The sequence below is a fragment of the Mastacembelus armatus genome, chromosome 18 (assembly GCF_900324485.2).
Source record: "Mastacembelus armatus chromosome 18, fMasArm1.2, whole genome shotgun sequence".
Classification (NCBI taxonomy): Eukaryota; Metazoa; Chordata; class Actinopteri; order Synbranchiformes; family Mastacembelidae; genus Mastacembelus; species Mastacembelus armatus.
The window spans coordinates 17,341,971-17,364,479 of NC_046650.1; the positions used below are offsets into that span (position 1 = coordinate 17,341,971).

General features: G+C 42.2%; 4 protein-coding genes across 7 annotated transcripts; 3 read left to right on the forward strand and 1 right to left on the reverse strand.

The window, feature by feature from the left end:
• The first annotated feature begins 265 nt into the window (after positions 1-265).
• On the forward strand, positions 266-4,555 carry LOC113139345 (protein FAM111A-like). 2 transcript variants are annotated; one of them, XM_026322498.1, is made up of 6 exons: positions 266-391; positions 826-855; positions 1,174-1,257; positions 1,448-1,504; positions 2,168-2,212; positions 2,305-4,555. In XM_026322498.1, the coding sequence occupies exons 3-6, from the start codon at positions 1,180-1,182 to the stop codon at positions 4,090-4,092; spliced, it is 1,968 nt and encodes a 655-aa protein (XP_026178283.1). In that variant the 5' UTR covers positions 266-391; positions 826-855; positions 1,174-1,179; the 3' UTR covers positions 4,093-4,555. The 2 variants fall into 2 exon arrangements, with proteins under 2 accessions (XP_026178283.1, XP_026178275.1); XM_026322490.1 differs by having other exon boundaries at positions 272-391; positions 753-855.
• Positions 4,556-5,165: 610 nt separating this feature from the next.
• On the forward strand, positions 5,166-9,228 carry LOC113139739 (protein FAM111A-like). Its single transcript, XM_026323211.2, has 4 exons — positions 5,166-5,312; positions 6,345-6,426; positions 7,196-7,252; positions 7,735-9,228. Exons 3-4 carry the CDS (start codon positions 7,214-7,216, stop codon positions 8,899-8,901), a joined length of 1,206 nt encoding a protein of 401 aa, XP_026178996.1. The 5' UTR covers positions 5,166-5,312; positions 6,345-6,426; positions 7,196-7,213; the 3' UTR covers positions 8,902-9,228.
• An 811-nt stretch (positions 9,229-10,039) lies between these two features.
• Positions 10,040-16,448, reverse strand: tlr2 (toll-like receptor 2). Its single transcript, XM_026322264.1, has 12 exons — positions 16,334-16,448; positions 14,985-15,273; positions 14,562-14,718; positions 14,332-14,481; positions 13,559-13,765; positions 13,179-13,301; positions 12,783-12,933; positions 12,305-12,469; positions 12,035-12,214; positions 11,820-11,960; positions 11,231-11,739; positions 10,040-10,834 (listed from the first exon to the last, which is right to left on the reverse strand). The coding sequence occupies exons 2-12, from the start codon at positions 15,247-15,249 to the stop codon at positions 10,426-10,428; spliced, it is 2,457 nt and encodes an 818-aa protein (XP_026178049.1). The 5' UTR covers positions 15,250-15,273; positions 16,334-16,448; the 3' UTR covers positions 10,040-10,425.
• On the forward strand, positions 15,735-21,570 carry eslec (eosinophil lineage-specific marker). Of its 3 annotated transcripts, none has more exons than XM_026324294.2 (7): positions 15,735-15,937; positions 16,289-16,456; positions 19,277-19,608; positions 19,988-20,079; positions 20,168-20,302; positions 21,091-21,205; positions 21,329-21,570. In XM_026324294.2, exons 2-7 carry the CDS (start codon positions 16,362-16,364, stop codon positions 21,391-21,393), a joined length of 834 nt encoding a protein of 277 aa, XP_026180079.1. In that variant the 5' UTR covers positions 15,735-15,937; positions 16,289-16,361; the 3' UTR covers positions 21,394-21,570. The 3 variants fall into 3 exon arrangements, with proteins under 3 accessions (XP_026180079.1, XP_026180070.1, XP_026180088.1); XM_026324285.1 differs by lacking the exon at positions 15,735-15,937 and adding an exon at positions 16,047-16,154; XM_026324303.1 differs by lacking the exons at positions 15,735-15,937; positions 16,289-16,456 and adding an exon at positions 17,927-18,804.
• Positions 21,571-22,509: the final 939 nt, after the last annotated feature.

The window sequence follows — 22,509 nt, forward strand, 5'->3', positions numbered from 1 at the left end:
AATGAGATCCTTGAACAGTTTGCAGTTATTTTCTTTTGCCAAATCAAAAACATTGTTTTCTGATCGAAGCTGCTGCTGATTAATAAACATCTGTAAACCTGATCAGACTGTCCAGAGATGATGTGATCACAACATAGTGGTGAACTTTAATATTTTCTTCTTCAGATTTTTAGTGAAGTCCAAATGTTATTTGTTTGTTTTTAGAAATGAAGATTCACTCTATACTGTGACCTGCTGTACAGGCTGTAACAGTGTGAGTCAAAAGGGTTAATGATGGGGCTGGAACGACGTAACAGAATCCCACCCAGGGTGAACACTTCCTGGATTTTCTCTTTAAATACCGACAGAAATACAGTGCCCGGTCTTTCAGAGCCAGGCAGTTCATGTTACGGTAAGACATTACATCATGGTCTTCATTTTATAAATACATTAAAACATATATGGATATAAACTATTTTTAAAGCCAGAGGAAAATCCGAGCTATAGTTTGACGTTGACTTGTGTTGCTTTGACTCAAGGGTCTGTACTTATAATCGAACTTTAACAAAAGTTTGATTATATGTCATAAAAGTTTAAAATACGTTGCTCAAGTCTCTAAAAGTGCCAGTAGGTTAAGTGTTTGTTGTAATTATTTGTCTTGACGTTAGCTCAGCATTAACCCATAATGTCTGGTATCAGTAAGTTTTGTTTCTGGTGTGCCATGCTGCTCCAACATTAAGGCTGTGGTCTCTATTATTCCATGTCCGTTGTAGATTCCTAACATCTAGGTTTATTTAAGGCTGCTGGTTCGGTTATTGCTTTGAGCTGTTACCTGATTGTTTGCAGGAAGAAGCGGGTCGAGTGTGTGAGTCAGAGGTGAGTGTGTTTCCTCATCGGGGAACTTTCTAGAACAAAACTGCAAAATCAGCTTTTATCCTGTTGAACTAACAGGTTGTGTATTTGGAAACTAAATATTCTACAAGTAAAGCAGTATAATACATGTTATTTACTGCAGCTTACATATTAATGTGTCATATTTAATCATTTTAATGTCAGGGTGAAACTTGATTATAAGTTATATAATAAACATCAATCTGTTCTTATATTTGAGTTGAGGGCGGAATATATAAGTTGTGTTCTTTGCTTATTAAACTCGTCATTTTAACATGAGCTAACTTTATGGTTCTATTTCAGGGGAACATGCCTCCAAAAAAGCAAAACACAAAGGACACAAAGAACACACAAGACATCAGGTCCTTTTTATCCTCAAAGAGAAGTGTAAGTAACAACTTAATGTTCTGCAATCTGTGTTTATCATTTGGACCTTGGTCACTTGTTCAGCCTTAATGTGTAATATAATATGTAATAAACTAAGACCATCGCTCTAACATGGGAATCATTATAGCTGTTGTTGGAACTTTGTGTGTGTGTATGTGTGTGCGCACGCGTGCGTGTGTGCGCGAAACAGGCCAGTCCTGGCAGTAACAAGGAGAACTCACAGCCAGGTGGAGCTACAGCTCCTCAGGTGAGCTCATGTGTCACAAACCTTTTCACACACAAACCCATTAAGTTTCCATTATGTTCACTCTCATTATGATGGAATCTCTTATTTGAACTAAACCAACAGAACGTCCTCTGTGGCGTCCCCTGTGGTGAGGAGGAAATATGAGGCACTGTGGTTTTGCCTTTAAAACAATGGCAGGATGTTCTTTTTTTAAGTCTGCTGCATGATGGTCATGGTCAACACTGGTCTGCCCATCATACCTTTCACACAGAACAGCAACATGGCAGCTAAAAGATGGCAGGCTGGGCTGCCACTGATGTTAATGTTCATAATTTATAATTGTTTTGAAATAATTAATATCTGGAATTTTTACTTGCATAATACAACCAAACCACCACAGTTGTGTGTATTTAGAGGTGGGCCACATTAACAAAAGCACAAAAATAACTTCAGTAAAACAAAAAATCTTAATAATTCCACACACATTAAAGCTAGTTTGTTTTTTGACTTTATAGTTTATTCAGTTATTCTCAACAAAACACATTTGGCTGTTGCATAAATGTGATCAATAAGTTTCTGATCAGGGGAACAACATGAACTCTTTGTCAGGACAAGTGCAGGCAGACACAGCTGCTGGTCACTTTAACCATAACATGAAACCTAAATCTTTTCCTCACTTTGCAGACTGACTCAGACTGTAACATCAAAGTGAAGCAAGAAAATGACACGGTCAGTAAACTGAGATGCACTGCAGGTACAGACTGGGTTGTATTTTTATATGAGGCCATATAATCTTTATTTTTCACTCTGATTTCCTGCAGGACCCACATCGACATCATTTCACAGTGAAGTTTGATTCCAGTAAATCCACAGAACACACCTTCACCTGTGTGCAGCCCTGCACTGTGCTGGAGGCCATAAAATCATGTGATGAGTATAAGAAGATGAAGTTCACAGATGAAAAAATTACCATTAAGCTGGGTAAATCAGATAAGAAATATATTGTTGCAACACATTTCCCTTGTATTTGTATCGAGGAAGATCAATGTCTGACCATATCACGTAGATCAGAACAGATTGAAAAGAGAGAAGAGAGAGAAAACCATTGTGACAAAATGATATATCCAAGAGACCAATACTCAGTCTTCTACATTGATACACAGGGTGGGGTAAACACTGAAACTAAGACGCTTTTTAGAAGCAACATTGTGAAAAAGTTCAAGTGTCTGTGTGTTTATGGAAAGAAGGGGACGACTGTGGAGGCAGCTCTGAAAAGAGACGGTCGCTTTGTTGATGACCTTGGAAACTTTCATCTGTCTGACAATGAGGTTGAAAATCTCCTCACTCACTGTACACAAGTGGTTGACAACCTCAATCACAAAGAATTCAAGATACGTCTTCCTAAATATACGAGTGATGACGATGAAGAACAGCATGAAAGCTCAAACTGTTCCCAACAGTTGCGCAAGTGTGACATAAAAACAATAGTAGATGAAATAAATCAGGGTCCAGTCAGTGTAAAAACAGCACTGACAAAGACAGACGGCAGTGACAACACTGAGGAGATCTATAACCTGCTGCGTGAGCAGTTTCAATGTCTGAAAAAATGGATGGAGAGTAGATTCCCTGGTGAATCTTATCAGGAAGCAGTGAATCTGAGGAAGGAAGACTTTGGAAAGATCCAGGCTTCATTCAGTGAAGTTTTTAGAGTCAGGAAGCTGCTAAATCTCAGCAGGTCAATCTGTCGATTACGTATCGTATGTTCATCTGTCACAGTCCATGGCACAGGCTTTGTGCTGTTTGATAACTACATCATGACAAACGCCCACTTGTTCACAAATCATGCTGTGTTTCAGACAGATGATTGGATAGCAAACACAACAGTTACTGCTGTGTTTAATTGTGAGAATCCTGACGAAAGAACCTGGAACTTCTTTAAAGGTCGGCCCTCAGTAATTAGTTTAGCAAACAAAGAACTAGATTATGTCGTTCTCAAGCTCAACCCTCAGGGCCAGAACATCAGCAAGAAAACAAAAAAGAGGAAAATCAATGTGCCACCAGGGCTCCTGAATAAATTCAGTCCGATGCCTCCAAATGGTGAAGCCTGTGTTATTGGACACCCAGGAGGAAGTGTCAAAAAAATGGATCCTACTTGTATCATTGAGAAAGAGAAGAGGGAGGAGGCTGTCAATAATTATTTAAATTCATACAAAGACACTATGTTCACATTTTTGTCAATCAGACAGCAGCTCAAAGATCAGGGCATTGAAAACATAATGATGGGGGGAAATGAAGCAGACAAAGTCGTGACCTACAACACCCTCATGTATCATGGATCTTCTGGCTCCCCAGTGTTTGATGCTAGTTGCAGAGTTTTTGGTTTGCACTCATCAGGATTTGTCTATGGGCATCCAGGCCACACAGAGAGTGTGATAGAGTTAGCCCATCCTCTGCTCAATATATTTAAAAGCTTTGTCACTGAGCTGAGAGATAATGGAAATGAGGATCTGTTGAATAAAGTTAAGGAGGCAGCAAAGGGAAACCAATACCTAGAAAATATCCTGAAGGATGTGGTGTCGGACACAGAGGAGCCGATGGAGACTGAGTAGAAATTCAGAGGCTCAAAACACGTCTGACTGTAGTAGCAGTACAGAGTGATTTAAATATATAGAAACACCAATAAATGTTCTTTAATGACAACATATTTATGAAATACTATATTCAATTTCTGATAATCAATCAATCCATGTATTACACATTGATCCTTTAAGTCCTTTTTGTGGTGGCAGGTTAATTTTTTCACTTATTGTTTAGTTATAGTTAATTTTTCACAGTAAATTTAATCAGCATTTAAAATTATTTTTGTTTCTCTTATTGTATAAAACTGTCTTTGTTTTTACTCTTTCTGTAAAAACTTTGTACTTTAAATTGATCCACTTTGGCTGATGTTGTTGGGAGGTTGTTGGGAGGCCACAGATCCAGAGACTAGGTTTGTGATGGCGGATAACAACATTAGACTGTGAGCCTTCTGTTTTTAATTTTCTTATATTAAAACTCATTTATTTACTCTGATCTGTTTCCTGTCAATCATTTTTATTACATCTGACTCACAACATGTCCCACCTGCAGACTAAACACTGGTTCCCGACCCTGGTCCTCACTGTCCTGCTCGTTTTCCAACTACCCCTGCCCTGATTACCTGGATCAGGTGTGTTCAGCCAATCAGAAGTGTGAAGGGCAGAAACAGGGCAATGAACCAGCGTTATAGATGGAGTGGTGGAAATATGAGGCACAGCGGTTTTGCTTTGAGAACAATGGCAGTGCTGCTGTTCATGATTCCAGGTTCTCCCTGATGTTCATGTTGAAGGAAAAGTCTGACTGGCTCAATAATAGGATTGAGTCAGTAAAAGAATAAGTTAATAAGGAGTTTCTTTAAAAAACTTAATAAGGCAGAGCTGAACAGACAACAGTTAGTTCTAAAATTGCTGTTGGTACAAACAGGAAACGTCTGCATCAGCTTCAAGTTTAGTCACAACGGTTGTGCAAGAAACGTCGCAGCATCTGGCCCAAAGCAAAAGGTGTGAAAATAATGCAACAGCTTTCTGCAAGTTGACACCAGCCGCCCCCACTGAGGTGTTAGTTACTCGCTTGTTATTTTTGAAATACGAGGAGCGGAGAAGCATAGCACGTACTTCTTCAGAAAGGGCTCAGTGAAGTAGGAACAAAAACTCTAGCCCTTCAGAGCTTGAGGTCTTCTTCAGCTCGGCTGCAGACCATGCTGATGTCAGTCTCCTGCTAAGATTCGCCCAGAAGAACGATAGATCGATTGGTAAGAGCTTACAAGATTTTAATAGTCTAAACTATTGGGACAGTTTGTAGAATTGGCTGAAAATCATTAGTTGTTGAAAAACCTTGTAGATTTTCTCATTGTCTATGTTCTTACAAACCTCAGTTATAATTCAGCAACTGATTTCATTTCAGTTTTAAAAGATTTTTCCCAATTCTGCTGTTATATTGTTTAAATTTGTCAATATTTGATTCTATTGTTAATTTTCATTTGAATTTTAACATAATTTCCAATGTTTGGTATTCATTTAAAGTTTTTATTATTTCTACTTTAAGATGCATTTTTGAGTGTATCTTCCTTTTAACTTAATTTTTGCTTATTTTTCATTTTTATACTGCATTTTTCTTATTTCTAAGCAATTTGAAAACTTATTTTTGTTTTTTATTCAGTATTTTTAGATGCTCACTGGTTAATTTTAAATAAAGATTTTATGCTGATATTTTAGATGTTTGAATTCATTTAAAGCATTAATAGTAGATTTATTTGCTGCAATTTTATTATAACCTTTTTTGAGTGTTTTTGATTCATTTACTGAACTTCAGAAGTTGGTATTTACTGAAATATCCTGTTTTGATAATAAGTTAAATTGAATTTTGAGGAAACTTCTAATTTTGATTTTACAAAAATTATTCACAGAAATCCACATTTTTAATTATTTGCTGAAAGTCACATTTTATTATTTGGTAACGTGAAGATTTATTATTTGATAAGATCATTCTGAGAAATTATTTTGACTTTTTTCCAAAACAAGATGTAAGCTAAGCGTTTTCTTTATTTAACTATTTTATAGTTTATCTTAATCATTTGTTTTTGTGTTTTTGCTTTCCATCTTTGATCATGACTTAATCCTATTCCTATTTGAACCATTTTATTCCTTTTTTAACGTTTTAATTTGGTAATAGAATCAATTGACTTGATTTTGAAATTCTAATTTGTGTGTATTTTAAATTTGAACATGTAATCTCGTTTCATTCCTCTGTGTGGAATTCAAACTTTATCCTGATTGAATCTAAGAGACTAAAACTTTCTCTACTTGGCCACCTCCCGCCGAGCCAAACCCAGGGTTCTCTGAGTAGAACACAGCAGGCCCCCTAAGGTGAGCTGATACAATACTCCCACTACAGCACACACACTGACAAGCGTTAGGCTCACCCACACACCTCATATAGGATTTGGGTCGAAAATCTCAATGGACTCTTTCCCTTAATTTAGGGAAATTCTCACATTTTAAGAGACGCCTATAACTGTTAGGGTCTTCCAGGAGTTTCTGTAGGATTTTTGAGTTTGCGAGTTCTGCTGGCTCCGGTCAGACACACAACAGTAACAGAGGGTGTGCTGCTTGGGAGACAGATACCGGGGACCAATATTCATACTAAGACTAGTGAGGATAATGGGGGAGCCCATTTATCAAGTCCAAGGTCAGAACAACCATCTACCAGGAAGTTTCAGAGCACTTCATGTTTCCCTCTTCTGACCAGCTTTATGGAGATGCTGATTTCATTTTCCAGGACTTGGCACCTGCCCACACTGCCAGAAGTACCAATACCTGGTTAAATAACCATAATATTACTGTCCATATATATATGAACACTCCTTTCAGAAGGCCAACATTTCTATATTAAAATGTTTCTTATTGGTCTTATCTAATATTCTAAATTTAAGATACTGATTTTTGGGGTTTTCATGGACTGTGCACCTTAATCATCACAATCCAAAGAAATAAATGTTTGAAATATATCAGCCTGAGTAGACAGTATCTATATAATACAGGAGTTTCACTAACTGAACTGAACTGAACTACTGAAACGAGTCAAGTCTTCCACCATATTCCAACTTATCCAGATGTACCTGTGTGTGTTAAACAGGACAGTCCTGACAGCAGCATGGAGAACTCACAGCCAGGTGGAGCTGCAGCTCCTCAGGTGAGCTCATGTGTCACAAACCTTTTCACACACAAACCCATTAAGTTTCCATTATGTTTAGTCTCATTATGATGGAATCTCTTATTTGAACTAAACCACCAGAACGTCCTCTTTGGCGCCCCCTGTGGTGAGGTGGAAATATGAAGCACAGTGGTTTTGCTTTTAAAACAATGGCAGCATGGTCATGGTCAACACTGGTCACGTGTGTATTTAAAAAGTTGCCATGAGCACAAAGACATATAAACAAGACAAAAGGTTTTTTAGTTATTACAAAACAAATTAAAAATAGATTCTTTTTTCAGAGTTGAGAGTTTATTCAGTTACTCTGTTGCATAAATGTGATCAATAAGTTTCTTTCCTCATGAAACATGTATGAAACCTGAATTCTTTGCATCAGTGTTTGTTTACTTCACTAAACTGAGATGCACTGCAGGTACAGACTGGATGGTATTTTTATATTTTTTCACTCTGATTTCCTGCAGGACCCACGTCTACACAGGCACATTGTTGATGACTGTGGAAATGATCCACAACAGTTTCGGAGGTGTGACACAACAACAGTATATAAAATACAGCAGGGTCGAGTCAGTGTAAAAAGAACATTTAGAATGACATTCAACGGCGACAACATTAGGAAGATCGATAACCTGCAGCCTGAGCATCTTCCAGATTGGGACGTTCCCAGTGTCAAGGAGCTCAGCAAGTCCATTTGTCGATTACATGTCAAGTGTTTGTCTGTCAGAAGACAGGGCACAGGCTTTGTGCTGTTCGATAACTACATCATGACAAACGCCCACTTGTTCCGATATCATGATGCATTTCAAACAGATGGTTGGATAGCAAACACAACAGTTACTGCTGTGTTTAACTGTGAGGATCCTGACCCCAGCACCTGGAACATCTTTGATGTTCAGCGTCCAGTAGCTGGTTTAACAAACAAAGAACTAGATTATGTCGTTCTCGAGCTCAAACCTCAGTGTCAAATGAACCAATTCGATGTGCCACCAGGGCTCCTGAATAAATTCAGTCCAGTGCCTGCAAATGGTGAAGCCTGTGTCATTGGACACCCAGGAGGAAGTGTGAAAAAAATTGATCCTACATGTGTCATTGAGAAAGAGAAGAGGAAGGAGGCTGTCGAAGAGTATTTAGATTTGTACAAAGACGAAGACAGGCCCACATTACTATACTTCGGAATCAAACAGCACTTCGAAACTCATCCCATTAAAAACATAGTGGAGGGTGGGAAAAAAGCAGATAAAGTCGTGACCTACAAGACCTTCATGTATCATGGCTCTTCTGGCTCCCCAGTGTTTGATGCTAATTGCAGAGTTTTTGGTTTGCACTCTGGAGGATATGGCCATGAGCTTCCAGGACACATGGAGGCTGTGATAGAGTTAGCCCATCCTCTGCTCAATATATTTAAAAGCTTTGTCACTGAGCTGAGAGATAATGGAAATGAGGAGCTGTTGAGTAAAGTTAAGGAGGCAGCAAAGGGAAACCACGACCTAGAAAATATCCTGAAGGATGTGATGTATGTGGGGGTTTTACACCAGGTGAAAAGGTCACTTGAATATTTACTTAACCCTTTTCTGGTGTGTATTTTTGTCTGTGTTATTGGGGTAGTGTTTTATATTTGTATAGGGTTGTAAATAACTGCCAACCATTTGTTTAGTGCTGGTAGAGGTCTGAAGCTAGAGGACACCTGAACAAACATGTAGGGTCTTTTCCAATATGAGTCCACCCCTTTTTACAAAGATATATAAACCTGATTCTGTAAGTCAGAGAATTCTGCAAAGGCTCCTCTCCGGGCGCCTGTGATTAAACCGGAGATGATTCATCACACTTGTGGTTATTTCTGAGAATTAGCAACTCTCAAAGTTAAAGAAACTTCCACGACATGTCGGACACAGAGGAGCCGATGGAGACTGAGTAGAAATTCAGAGGCTCAAAACACGTCTGACTGCAGTAGCAGTACAGAGTGATTTAAAAATATAGAAACACCAATAAATGTTCCTCTTTAATGACAACATATTTATGAAATACTATATTCAATTTCTGATAATCAATCAATCCATGTATTACACATTGATCCTTTAAGTCCTTTTTGTGGTGGCAGGTTAATTTTTTCACTTATTGTTTAGTTATAGTTAATTTTTCACAGTAAATTTAATCAGCATTTAAAATGATTTTTGTTTCTCTTATAGTATAAAACTGTCTTTGTTTTCATTCTCTTACCTTTTTGTAAAAACATTGTACTTTAATTTGATCCACTTTGGCTGATGTTGTTGGGAGGCCACAGATCCAGAGACTAGGTTTGTGATGGGGGATAACAACATTAGACTGTGAGCCTTCTGTTTTTAATTTTCTTATATTAAAATTCATTTATTTACTCTGATCTGTTTCCTGTCAATCATTTTTATTACATCCGACTCACAACATGTCCCACCTGCAGACTAAACACTGGTTCCCGACCCTGGTCCTCACTGTCCTGCTTGTTCTACCCCTGCCCTGATTACCTGGATCAGGTGTGTTCAGCCAATCAGAAGGGGGAAGGGCAGAAACAGGGCAATGAGCCGGTGTTATAGAAAACATATCAGTTAGTCCATCACAACTCGTTTGTTCACTCATTTCAGAAATGCTGAAGCTGTTTTATTTAGCCAGAGGCAAACTCCTCAGGTGTAACAACAGCTCCCCCAAGTGGCAGTTTGACCACACTACCAGCAAACTAATGCAGAACAGCTTTAAAATCATTGATTGTAAAAGAGAAAATCTTATTATTCCCAGGAGTTTTTGTTCACATGAATAATGACGTGTTCTTTTAATAGCTCAGTCACATCAAACACAGACATGATGCAGATACTGTTGGTGACTTACACTTTCCAAAGACATGATCTCTGATGTGCATCACAAAGAGACACCTGTAACTACATTTGATCAGTTTTCTTCATCATCAGAGTCTTTGGGCACATTGCAAACAGAAACTAATAATAGTCCATTTAGCAAACAGTTAAATTCATGACAAATCACAGCTGTAACTCTGGACTGGGCAAAGAACATGTTTCCTCACAGTTTCTTCTTGCTTGTATCTTATGTGGGCTGGACTAAGACACAAGTGAAGGGAACATGGACGGACTTACTGGATTTGGGATTCACCCTAGCCCTGTCTTTCTCTCTCAGTCTTCCTCCTCTTCTTCTCCTCTCAGAGCTATGCGGAGACTCCTCCAGAACTCCCTCCTCCGGTCCTCCTCCTGGGGCCACTCCAGGTAGGTGGTGGAGCTCATCAGTTTGCGCAGTTTGCAGAAGCGTTTGGGAACATCGTCCTTGGACAGCGGCTCCAGGAGGATCAGGATGGCCGCGTCCCTGCCGGCGTTCCCGTCAAACATCCAGAAGTGGGAGAAGTCCAGTTCATAGCGGCACCAGTCAGACTGGACAAAGTTCTCTGAGAGAATGAAGACGGTCCGCCGGCTGTGCTCCATGGCACTCATGATGTTGTCCACAATCCAGTGTCCAGGAAGGAAGTCCCGCTTGTGGAGGCACAGGGTGAGTGGCTCGCGAGTTCTGGCACTGATAGAGTCGTTCTGGCTGTAGGAACACAAACCAGAAAACAGGTTATGGTTCCCCACAGGTTTACACTTGATCTGTGGTCTGTGTGGTTCTGCCCACTAAGATACCACCAGGTGAACTGATTGTGGGATTTGTTCATAGCTGACAGGGGAAAATGCAAACCAGTGTCTGTATCAGGGATGAACCTCAACTCTAGATTTAGATCCACTAAGACCTGTGTATTGTGCTTTAAGGGTCAGGAAGAGCCAAAAACAAAGTACCTTTGGGGGCAGCGTTCATGCTAAAACAATTTAATTCTCTGACCCACATATTAAGTTGAAGTCAAATTACACTGAAATCTGTATGTACAGAATGATACAGAGAAACCTGATGAACAGGAAATGGTGTTAAAAAGACACTAAGTGTTTAACTTGCCTTGGCTCCTCCAGTTCAGGCACCAAGAAGTTTTCCACCCAGGTGGCATCTCTCTCACTGTATGACACAAAAGCATCGTAGGACAGCAGCGGTTCTGAGTCCATCCTGTCTCTGACTCGCCGCCGTCGCCGGGAGCTGCGCTTGGCCTTGACCCATGCCCAGGTCATCTTGAGGTACCAGAGGGCATGGAGGCGCCACAGCGAGATGAACAGCACAATCCCAACAAACAGCCCCACCCCACAGCACACAGACACAAACAAAACCTGATGGCACACAACGATGGACTGGTGGACCTGTCCCACCAGTTGTCCCTGCAGGTCCAGAGGAGAGTCACAGATATAGTTCTCCTCTCCGTCTGCGAAATGCAAGTCTTCACCGGCCATGAGATCCAACTGGAGGAAGGCCACAAACTCACAGGAGCAGACAAACTTGTTCTGACCTGCCTGGAGGTTCTGCAGTCGCCTATATGACTCGAGGTCTGAGCGTCCAAACATGTTCAAGGTGTTTGACTGTAGAAGAACAGAGAGAATGTCATACTGAAGAAAACAAAGAGTACAGGAAGCAGAAACATGCCGTGAGTGTTTCTAACCTGTATAATCAGTGTTTGCAGATTGGGGAACAGCCTTCCAGAGGGCAGCCTCAGGAGCTTGTTCCCAGACAGGTGGAGCTCTCTCAGGGCCGGAAGAGCCAGAGTGAAGTCTTTGAGATCATTGTTGCTCAGATCCAACACCTGCACACGATAAAGTACAACATTAAAGTGCTTTTGTTTGTCAGGGTGACTGCTACATGGTCCACTCTCAGTACCTCCAGAGTTGTGGGTAGACAGGGAGTGACGGTGGTAAGTTTGGCCTTGGAGATGTTGAGGTATCGCAGTAGGGAGGGCCAGGAGCAGCCCTGGGGCATGGAGCTGTAGCCAGTCCTGCTGATGTCCAGGTGGGTCAGTTTGGAGAGCTTTTTTACCAGTTGGCTCACTGTGGACAAAGACTGGACACAGGCAGATGAGTCCTTAAAACCGCCCTGATTTGACATGATATGATCAGTTTATGAGGTAGTCCATGAATGGTCTGTCTGCACCTTCAGAGCGTTTCCACTGATGTTTAAAACTCTGAGGTCCTTCAGCTTCCCCCTTCCATTGCACAGCGTCTCTGCCAGCGTCAGGTCGGTCAGAAGGTTGTCAGACAGGTCCAAGTACTGCAGGTTCTCCAGCAGTTCGGACGTCGCACAGGGCAACACGAATACCTTAGGAGACAAGTGAATATTTACCTTATGGCACCGAGAAGAAAATCTTGTTATAACTTCTGTGACTCATTCAGTGACTGAATCATTTCTTTTGTTACTAAGAGGACTGGGCCCTTGGTGTTTGGGGAAGAACGTAAGGCCTGCACCTCTCGCTTAAGGCCTGACCCTCTCACTTGAGGTCTTCTGTTTCATTGTTTGGTCACATCTGAAACATATTTAAACACCCTTCTGTTGCCATCCATGGCCAGTTCTTCAATCATCTTATTAGCACCTTCTGTTAAAGTTGGCATTTTGCTGGCAATTTTTTTTTTACCTTGGCGTTGATGACCGACACCTTCCTGGGGTATTTCAGCAAAAACTGAAGTTGAAGAAACGACACAAACCGATAAACATCCAACACGACAACGTTGCGTATCAGGAATTCGTCAATGCTTCTGTGGTCAGTCCAGCTGGCATTCTCCCACCTGTATAGATACGGTGATATAGATATGGTTCTCCCACCTGTATAAATTAGTCAACAAACTAAGCCTGGTACGATCATTGGTGTCTGTTGTCTGTTCTGCAGGTTATGTTGCTGTAATTTTCTTCTAAATATAAAGAGTTTGGTTAAATTTTAAAACCACTGAGATGCCAACAGAGACATAACATCCAGCTGTGCCTGTGGTTCACATTTCACTGACAAGATCACAGAGACGTCCTGGTTTCCTACCTGCCCTCACCCACCAGCGTCATGCCTTCCACGAAAAGGGAGGTGACTGGGACTCCGTTTAAAACCACCAGGAGGTTGACGATGGTGTTATCGGCGATGAAAACGTTACGGAAGGTTATGGACCTGAAGGGTGACATCAGAGAGGAGCAACTTTCTGGTTTCTCTGCCAAAAAAGATTCTTGTCATGTTGCTTATGACAGTGATCAGAGCCACGTTAATCAAAGACAATGAGAGGGAGAAGATTGTTTTACTTCACAGCTCAACAGTAACAGCAAACTCCTAGAATACTAGGAGTTAAATTCATAAGTAAAGAAACTGCCCTGTGGCTCTGATCCTCTGCCATACGTAGGTTTGTATTCAGAAGCAGTTTGTGTCCAGACCTGATCCTCCTCCTGGCGGACTCTCTCAGAGGCTGAATGGACAGTTTCGTAGTCAGGTGGAGGTCTTCCAGAATGATGGGTGTCTCCGGATATGACACGTCACAGAGCACAGCCGAGGCCAAAGCTGTGTTTGTTAAAAATGGTTCATGGAGGCTCAAAGTGACGCGGCCCAGTGGCCAAATGTCGCCTAGAGCTCCGGGCTCGTACCTGCAGAGAGTGGAAGACCAGAAGAGCAGGGTCAGTCTTTGGTGTTTCTCGCTCCATGCATCACTTTGCTGGTTTTGGTCTTTTCTTGTGATTTGTAGAAAAATGTAAAAATGTAAAAACACAAAATAAAATAAGGCTTTTACTAAATTTGGATCATGTGACAGTCAAGAATCAAAATGAGTCACTGATGTGTAAATGACAGGAACAATCCAATCTGCCTCAGATCTTATTTTCTGTTTTTAAGGTTTATGTCCTGTGTTCAGGGCTTCAGTGACTCGACTGACAGGAAACTAATCAGCAGTAGATATGCAAACAGAAATGCAAACTATTCTGCAGTTTCAGCTTCTCTAAATGAGATTTTTCAATATTTCTGAGACTTAAGATTCATCAAGAAATTGATCAGGAGATGAGTTTATCATGAAACAACCTTTTAACTGTGGTTTCATTTTACCAGGAGCTTTATCACATGTTGTGCTGTGGTTTGATGCTACCACTAGGGGTCGCCCTTCCTTTCCTCATGAAGACATTTGAGCCTCACGTAACAACAGAAAGTGTCTCTGTCCAACCTGGTCAGGTTGTTGGCGTGAACAGTGAGCTCCTCCAGCTGAGCGACTCCCCCCAGGTCTCCTCTCTTGAGCTCCTGCAGGGCTGGTCCTCCAAGCGCCAGTCTCCTCAGCCTGACCAGGCCCTGAAACACTGCAGGGGAACCCAGGCCCCTGGTGGGGAAACAAGAGGCTGCATTGAAGGGCTACAAAGGACACGGACGTTTCTGCTCGGTTACCTGTGAGCTCTTTACCTGTACGGGTTGTTGAGCAGGTTGAGCCTCTGCAGAGCTCCCAGTTTGCTGAACCATGTGTTCTCCAGAGCAGTCAGCTGATTGTCAGACAGATCCAGCTCCTCCAGGCTCCACAGAGAGTCGAAGGCCATCGGCTCGATCACAGATAACTGATTTCCTATAGGACAGTAACACCCCGACCTTAGACACAGCTAAACATGGACGGGAAACCTGGGAAAGCTCGAGTCTGCTGGTGAAGCACATGCGTTAGGATCCAAACCACCTGGAGCTGCAGGCTGAGATTGTTTCCTGACTTTAACATTAATGAAACATCACATTTACAGGTCACACTTTATGTTTTGAGCTACTTCCTGTTTATAGTCAAGGCTAAATGTGTTAAATATGATCTGCCATCTCTATAAATAAACTCAGCATCAGCGTTACCATGGAGACTCAGAGCCCTGAGTTGTGTGTGGCCCGTCAGGTCATTGTCAGTCACCGTGGTGATGTTGTTGAAGGACAGGTCCAGAATCAGGGCGTGCTCCGTTACCGTGGGAACAACGGTGAACCCATGGTGGGAGCAGTCACAGGAGAGGTGCAGGTCACAGCGGCTGCAGGAGGGTCTCTCTGCATCAGGGTCTGACCTCTGACCTCGGCACAGGGAGGCGAGGAAGAGGAGGGTGAAGTAAAGGCCACTGTGCTGTATCATGGTGGGGAAACGTAAGACGTAGACCTGGATGGAAACAGGGAAGGACACGGTCAGTGGAGCTGCAGCTCCGGTTTCACCTGCTGCCTTTATCTCATGTTGTGTTTCCTCTATTGTCTGATCAACACGTGTCCTATCACCTCAGATATATTTCTGTTACAGAAGGCCCACTGTCATCCACTGACTCAGACCTGAGGTGAACAGACCAACCCAGATCTGGGCCACCTGCATATGCGGTCCTAGGGTCCTAGATCTGATTCCATCAGATCAGAATGCACGTGGTTGTTTTAACGTTTCCCTGCCCTGCACATATCGCCTGGAAGGAACTTATGGGAACCCAGCAGCTTTGGGGGAAACTGTGCACAAATGACATTGTTGTTCTTCACATTTCAGGTCAGTCTGTGCATGGAGGCAGTTTAGGAGCTCAGGGGGTTCAGACCTGAGCCTGGTACATGTCCCTGACACACAACAGACTCACACACAGCAGATCTGATGGAGGTTCAGTTCTGGGATGTGGACACAGCCTGAGTGAACTGAGTCTTTAAGCAGCAAAGACAGAAGAAGAGTGGAAGAAAACAGGAAGTGGGATCTGTTAAAACAGGAACGTTTCCCAGAAGCTTCACAAACAGCACGAGTTTCCCAAACTGCCTGAGTCAACAAGAGGAGGAATTTACTTTCTCCTGCACTGAAGGTTTCATTATTCATACACACATATACACTTTCCACACACATTCATCTGATTTCAGTTCATTTGCTGCTGGAACAGGAACTGACCTAGAAATGATCTGTCTTTGGTTTATAATGTCGCTGAGCTCTGACATCAAATATCACACAGCACACAGTCGTATGTGGACGGATGAAGCTGAACATTTGCATCAAATGTAGTTTTTCTGCTTCATCATTACATGGTAGAATCATCCATTACTAAACTTGTTGCTGAAACTGGACTTAATCTAGTTTAGACTTTGGAAACCAAGTTAGCATTCAGTCTGTGTAACAGGTCCCATTGTAACGAGCATCTCCTTTGTCCTTTCTCTGTTAGTCTGACGCCTAAAAATGAATGAAAACCTGCAGGTTCGTCATCTACCTGGTCTCTGCCGAGCTGATTCCTGAGAATGGCTGGAGGACGAGAGTCCAAGAGCGAGTGGAGGACCGTGCACAGGAAGTCAGAGCTAAGAGGGTACACAGCTCCAGCCAACTGTGAAAAGAGGTAGTGAGCATGAAAATTAACTTTCGGGAGGAAACCTGTGACTGTGTTTGTGGTTGGAATATAAATAAGCACAGGAAGTTCATGTCTTTTTTAGACTTGTTAGATAATTAGGTTCGTGTCACTTCACCACTCTGATATTTGAGAAATGTATAGTTTAATATTTGTTGGGAGGAAAGCTGATTGTTCTGTCTTGTTCTAACTGGTCTGGACTTCTATGTGGTTTCAGAGCAGTAACTGCTGTATTTTAGAGCAGCAAAATGACATATAGACTCTGGTCACGAGTGAAATACTTGGAAATAAACTGCAAATATGACTTTGAAGTACCTCAGCTGTTTCTGGGTGTACCTAATAAACTGGCATCTCAGTGCATGTATGCAGCTGCGTGTGTTCGAGCTGCAGGAGAAGATGGAGGTAAATGTAGTGAACGTCAGACACGATCAGCTTCTAACACCAGACTCCGTCTCAGACCTGCAAGTGTAACGTTGCTGTTGGGCAGAAAGATGATTGATTATCGAGCTGTGCAGCTTTTTCCTCACATGGGTGTGATATCAGCTTTCAGTTCATTGTTTCTGTTCTCATTGTGTCAGACTGTGTTGGCTGTTTGTGCCGTCTGCTTCTCACTTTCAACACAAACGTGAACAAACAGTTCGGCCGTTTTCTGAAGCTGCTCTTGTGTTACGGCCTCGTGTTGTGTAACTGTGGGTGTCGCACGTCATCCAGCGTGACGGCAGGCAGCTGGTCAAAAGGCTACTGGGAATAAAACCCAGTAGTCAATTTATTAGGTACACCAGCTCACGGCTGTTCATTCATCAGTTGTGCTGCAGATGAAATAATAAAAGCACCTGCTGGTAGAAACGTGACCAAACTCCGAGTCACTGTCAGATCCTTTACTGCAGTAAAAACAACAGTACCACACTGTGAAAATACTCCACTACAAGTAGGAATCCTGCATTCAGTCCCACTTAAGTAAAAGAGTCTAAGTAGTATTAGCAAAATGTAATTAAAGTGTCAAAGTAAAAGTACTAATTCTGCAGAAAACTGGCCCCTGTCACTGTTTTACTGTTATATCTGATGAATATTAGCATCAGCATTAATGTACATGTTGAACTTTACTGCAGTAGTGGGCCTAGTTTGAAGTACTTTATAAACTGTGGAGAACTTCATTTGCAGCAGTGCATCATGTTCTACAACTTCTCATGTTTGAAGTTTTTACTGGACAGAAAAACTGTCACTGGAAAAGTAACTGCAGCTGCCAGACACATGGAGTGTAGTAAAAAGTACTACATCTGTCTCTGGACACATGGAGTGTAGTAAAAAGTACTATATCTGTCTCTGGGCACGTGAAGTGTAGTAAAAAGTACTGTATCTGTCTCTGGACACATGGAGGGTAGTAAAAAGTACTGTATCTGTCTCTGGACACATGGAGGGTAGTAAAAAGTACTATATCTGTCTCTGGGCACATGAAGTGTAGTAAAAAGTACTATATCTGTCTCTGGACACATGGAGTGTAGTAAAAAGTACTATATCTGTCTCTGGACACATGGAGTGTAGTAAAAAGTACTATATCTGTCTCTGGACACATGGAGTGTAGTAAAAAGTACTACATCTGCTTCTAGGGTCAGGGTCTGGTGTTTTCTGCTTTCTGTGATGGACTTTTATTTTGGTTTCCATGTTACTTCCTGCCTGGTCATGTTTTCAGGTAGTTTGACGTTCTAGGTTCCTGATTAGTTGCACCTGTGTTCTATTAGCTGCTCCAGACCATTCCTGCCTCAGTTGCTTCTCCTGTGTTTGGTGTGAAAAATAAAGACCTTGGTCATCTGGACTTGGGCAAAGTACAGGTACCTCAGTGTCAGAGTCATGTAGTGATGGTTTCCAGTACATCCTTTAAGAGCAGCAGAGTAGAGTTAACCCAGGAACCAGGCCTTCAGGTTAGTGTCATATGAGACAATGAGACAGAAAAGGAGACGTGGAGTCCGAGCCACTAACCCAGATTTACACAATACCAGGCTGGATCAGAAAGCAGCTTCACATGAGACGTGTTTTCTGTGTTTCTGTGAACATGAACGCGATAAGGAGCTGGAACAGTAGAAGGTGCAGGCAGATCAGATAAGACACAATGTGAACAATCAGATGAAGATGAAACCTAAAACTGTCTGTGACAACAATAGACCCAGAGTAAGGTTTTTCAGCGGCCTGGGTTCTCCAGTAAATTCAGATGGAAATGTCGATCTGCTGAAAAAAGCCTTTGTGCAGTTGTGGGAAGTGACGTAAAGACTCAGAGGAGCTGGGCAGGATAAAAGGCAGCGGAGCAGCAGAGTAGCCCATCACACCAGCTGACCTTGGATCACGTGAGTGGACTGTAGACTTCCTCTGAAGATGATTCTCTTTACTGGTTTTATTGGCTGTAGTTGTCATGTCAGTCCAGTCTAATAAAAATAGGGTTTATATGATAATTAGTTTTCTATTGATGGAAGAATTTAGATTTTTATGTCATTTCAATCCTTTTTTATCTTAAAAATATTAAATGTGTTAGTCCTGTGTTTTCAGAGGTGTTACTAATAAATACTCTGAAATATTCAGCAGTATTAGTACTTTACCTGAGTATTTCCATGTTGTACTACTTCATCCTTGGACTTCACTATATGTGAGAGTCAAACCTTGGACCTTTTCCTGCTCTACATTTATCTGATAACTTTAGCTCCTTTTTCAGGATCAGATGGATCCAACAAAATCCAGACTGATCATCAAACTTTTCAGTCTGGATTAACTTTGCAGGGGGTCCCTAATAAAGTGCTCACTTCTTTGCTCCTGTGACTTCAGGCCCAGCTGCTTCTTCTTCATCATCATCATCATCACCACCACCTCCAACATGAAGGTGCTCAGTGGGTGCCTCACACTCTGCACCCTCCTGGCCCTGAGCCGAGCCTACCCGGTCAACACCAGCTCCCCCCACCGAGTGGTGCAATGCGAGTACGAGAGGGAGCACTGCCAACACCTGATCGGGGAGTACTGCCCTCAGTGTGACGACAGCGGCAACTACATCCGGCAGCAGTGCTCATGGTCCACCGGGTACTGCTGGTGCGTCGACGTCATCAGCGGGCAGGAGATACCCCACACCAGAACCTCGCCGGGGTCCCATCCTGTGGACTGTGGTGAGCGTGAGCGTGTTGGACAGTGCTTCAATATAATGTTCTTTACTTGAAGTTTTGCAGTATTTCCAAATGTACTTTTTACTTTACAGGTAAATATTTACGTAGTTATATAGTTTAGTTACTTTTAGCTGCCACAGTAAAATGCTGCTCACACCTTTTAAATGCATCAGTAATAATGACCTTTATTTTCATACTGGAGCTTCATCATTAACAATGATCTGTTTGCACTGTAGAATATTAATTATTGTTAAACTAACAGCTGCACAGGAACATCAGGACTTAACTTAGACTTCAAGGTCAAATAGAGTTTGGCTCCGTGTGGAGAAGAACATCTCAGGCTGGTGTTTGCTCAGTAAAATGTCTGAAACTTATTTTGCAGACAGTGACTTCTACTGCCCCCACGGCTGGAGCAGCTTCAGGAAAAGATGTTTCATATTCAACGAAACCCCGAAGACGTGGCTCGAAGCTGAGGTGAGGACTGGTGGAGGGATGGAAATGTGCATCCAGTCCTGTTCCGATAAATGACATGTGAAACCTGCTCTTCCCTGGTTCCTCCCAGATTTACTGCCAGTTCGACGGGGGCAACCTGGCGTCGATCCACAGCTACGAGGAGAATCACTTCGTCATGTCCTTGACCAGAGGATACACCCAGACCTTCCCTGAAACCTGGATCGGTGCCTCAGACGCCATCCATGTATGAAACCCTTCTCATGTACTATCCCCAGTTTCACCTATTATTAAAATCTTACTGTAGTTTATTCTCACATCACATTTCCTCCTCATCACACTGAGCATTGACACATTTGGTTCAAGTCTTAAAGGAGGAGGATGTTGTGTCAGTGAAGCTTTACAGTGTTGACACTAATAATAAATATGATAAATCCTATGGGAGTGTAGGTCAAACTAACTGATCATATCTGAGCAGCAGCTGGATGAACTATTCCAGGTTTTAGCTGCTTCTCCCTGTTTAGTCCTGACTCTGGGCACGAGCAGAAGGCCTGTCCCTGATGTTCTCAGAGTCCAAGATGGTTCATATGGCAGCAACATGTCAGAGATGTTCTGTGGTGCTGAGCCATGAAGAGACTTATACACAAGCAGTGCTGTTTTAGAGTCTGTTCTCTGAGAGACAGGAAGCCAGTGCAGAGATCTGAGAACAGGAGTAATGTGGTTGTACTTCCTGGTTCTAGTCATGACCTGAGCAGCAGCGTTCTGAATGTACTGCAGCTGCCTTACAGCTCGTTTTGAGAGCCCTGTGAACAGTTACAGTAATCTAACCTGCTGGAGATAAAAGCATGGATGAGTCTCTCCAAGTCTGGTTTAGACATGATCTCTTTGATTCTGACAATGTTTTTGAGATGGTAAAATGCTGATGATGTTATTGATTTAATGTGGCTTTAATTTCTAACCTGATATTTAGATTTTATAGAAAGAGACTCGAGGTGACTGCTGACACTTTAATTGTGTGTGTGTGTCCGTCTGTAGCCGGGGTACTGGATGTGGACTGACGGCTCCAAGTTTTACTATAAAAACTGGTACAACGATGACGGTGATGACGGCGATGAGACAGACGACAACTGCCTGAAGATGAATTACAAACGTAATGAAGTCACACACACACACACACACACACACACACACACACAGACAGAGAAGCAGCTGCTGTGCATGTTTTCATGTTTACACCCTGAGATCCTTAGTGTGTTTGTGTTTGGTTTCACAGATGAACTGAAGTGGTTCTACGCCTCCTGCAACTCCACCCTGCCCTTTGTTTGTTCCAAGAACTGACCTCTGACCTGACAGTGAAAAAGCTGCACATGCTGTTTCCTGTCTTCTTTGGTTAATCATAGCTTTTTAGAGGGCCACACTTAGGCCGACATGATTCCCTTTCATACGATGTAAATACAGTCAAGCTTCCAGAACCATAGTTAGAAAATGAAGCTGTCAATAAAAAGCTGCATTTAACTGTGATGGTTTATGTGATGCATAACACACAAAGCACTAATGGTACAGGTAGATACTGTGTCTTTTCAAAGATTCATATTTCATATTCTGTATTTCATTTGGCAGGTCTGTTGCTGTGCACTGACCTGGTTAGCACTGTTAACCCAAACATGCACAGTCTGTGAACTGTTGTTTCCCATGTGAGGCCTGAGGTGCCCGTCTTCTAAAAAAAGCCCTTAGGTTCCCCTCCACATCTGTCCTGCTGTGGTCTCAGATTATTGATTGGAGCACAAAGCCTGATATGTTTGTGTGCTGAGGCCTGTGCTTTCATAATGCACCCCTTTGGACTCAAACAGCAGCAGCTGATTTCCCCACAGTGACGCCCTCGCAGCCACAAAAAGCTGTGACTGGACAGAAATGTAGACACGGTATGTTCAAAGGAACATCATAAGTCAAGTAAAAAGTCTCCTAAACATCCCATCATAAGTAAAAACCTTCAGTCAATCATAACCTGAAGATCATTTTGGTGAAACCTGAGCTGAACTCACTGCTCAGACTAAAAAAGACCTAATAATTATCAGACCAGTGCAGATTTTGGTGTAAACCAGAGTAACAAGCTGTGAAAGTTACTGTCATCCAGGACAAAACAGAAGGTTGGACTCATTTCCCATCAGGACCCCCTGTCTGCACCGCCAGGAAGGAAACTGTGAGTCATCAGGGTTGATTAGGATTGATCTGTAAATTTAACCTGTGGAACATAAAGTTCCTCAGGTGGCAGAGTGAAATACTGAATCATCAGTCTGTGGACGCCAGCACTGGCCTGAAAACACTGAGGACTGCCTGCACAGGTGATCGGTAAACTCTGAGTAATCGGTAAACTCTGAGTGATCAGTAAACTCTTTGGCTCTTTTGTTTTTCCACAAACAGATCAAATGTGACTCAGGCTGGAAAAACTGTCCC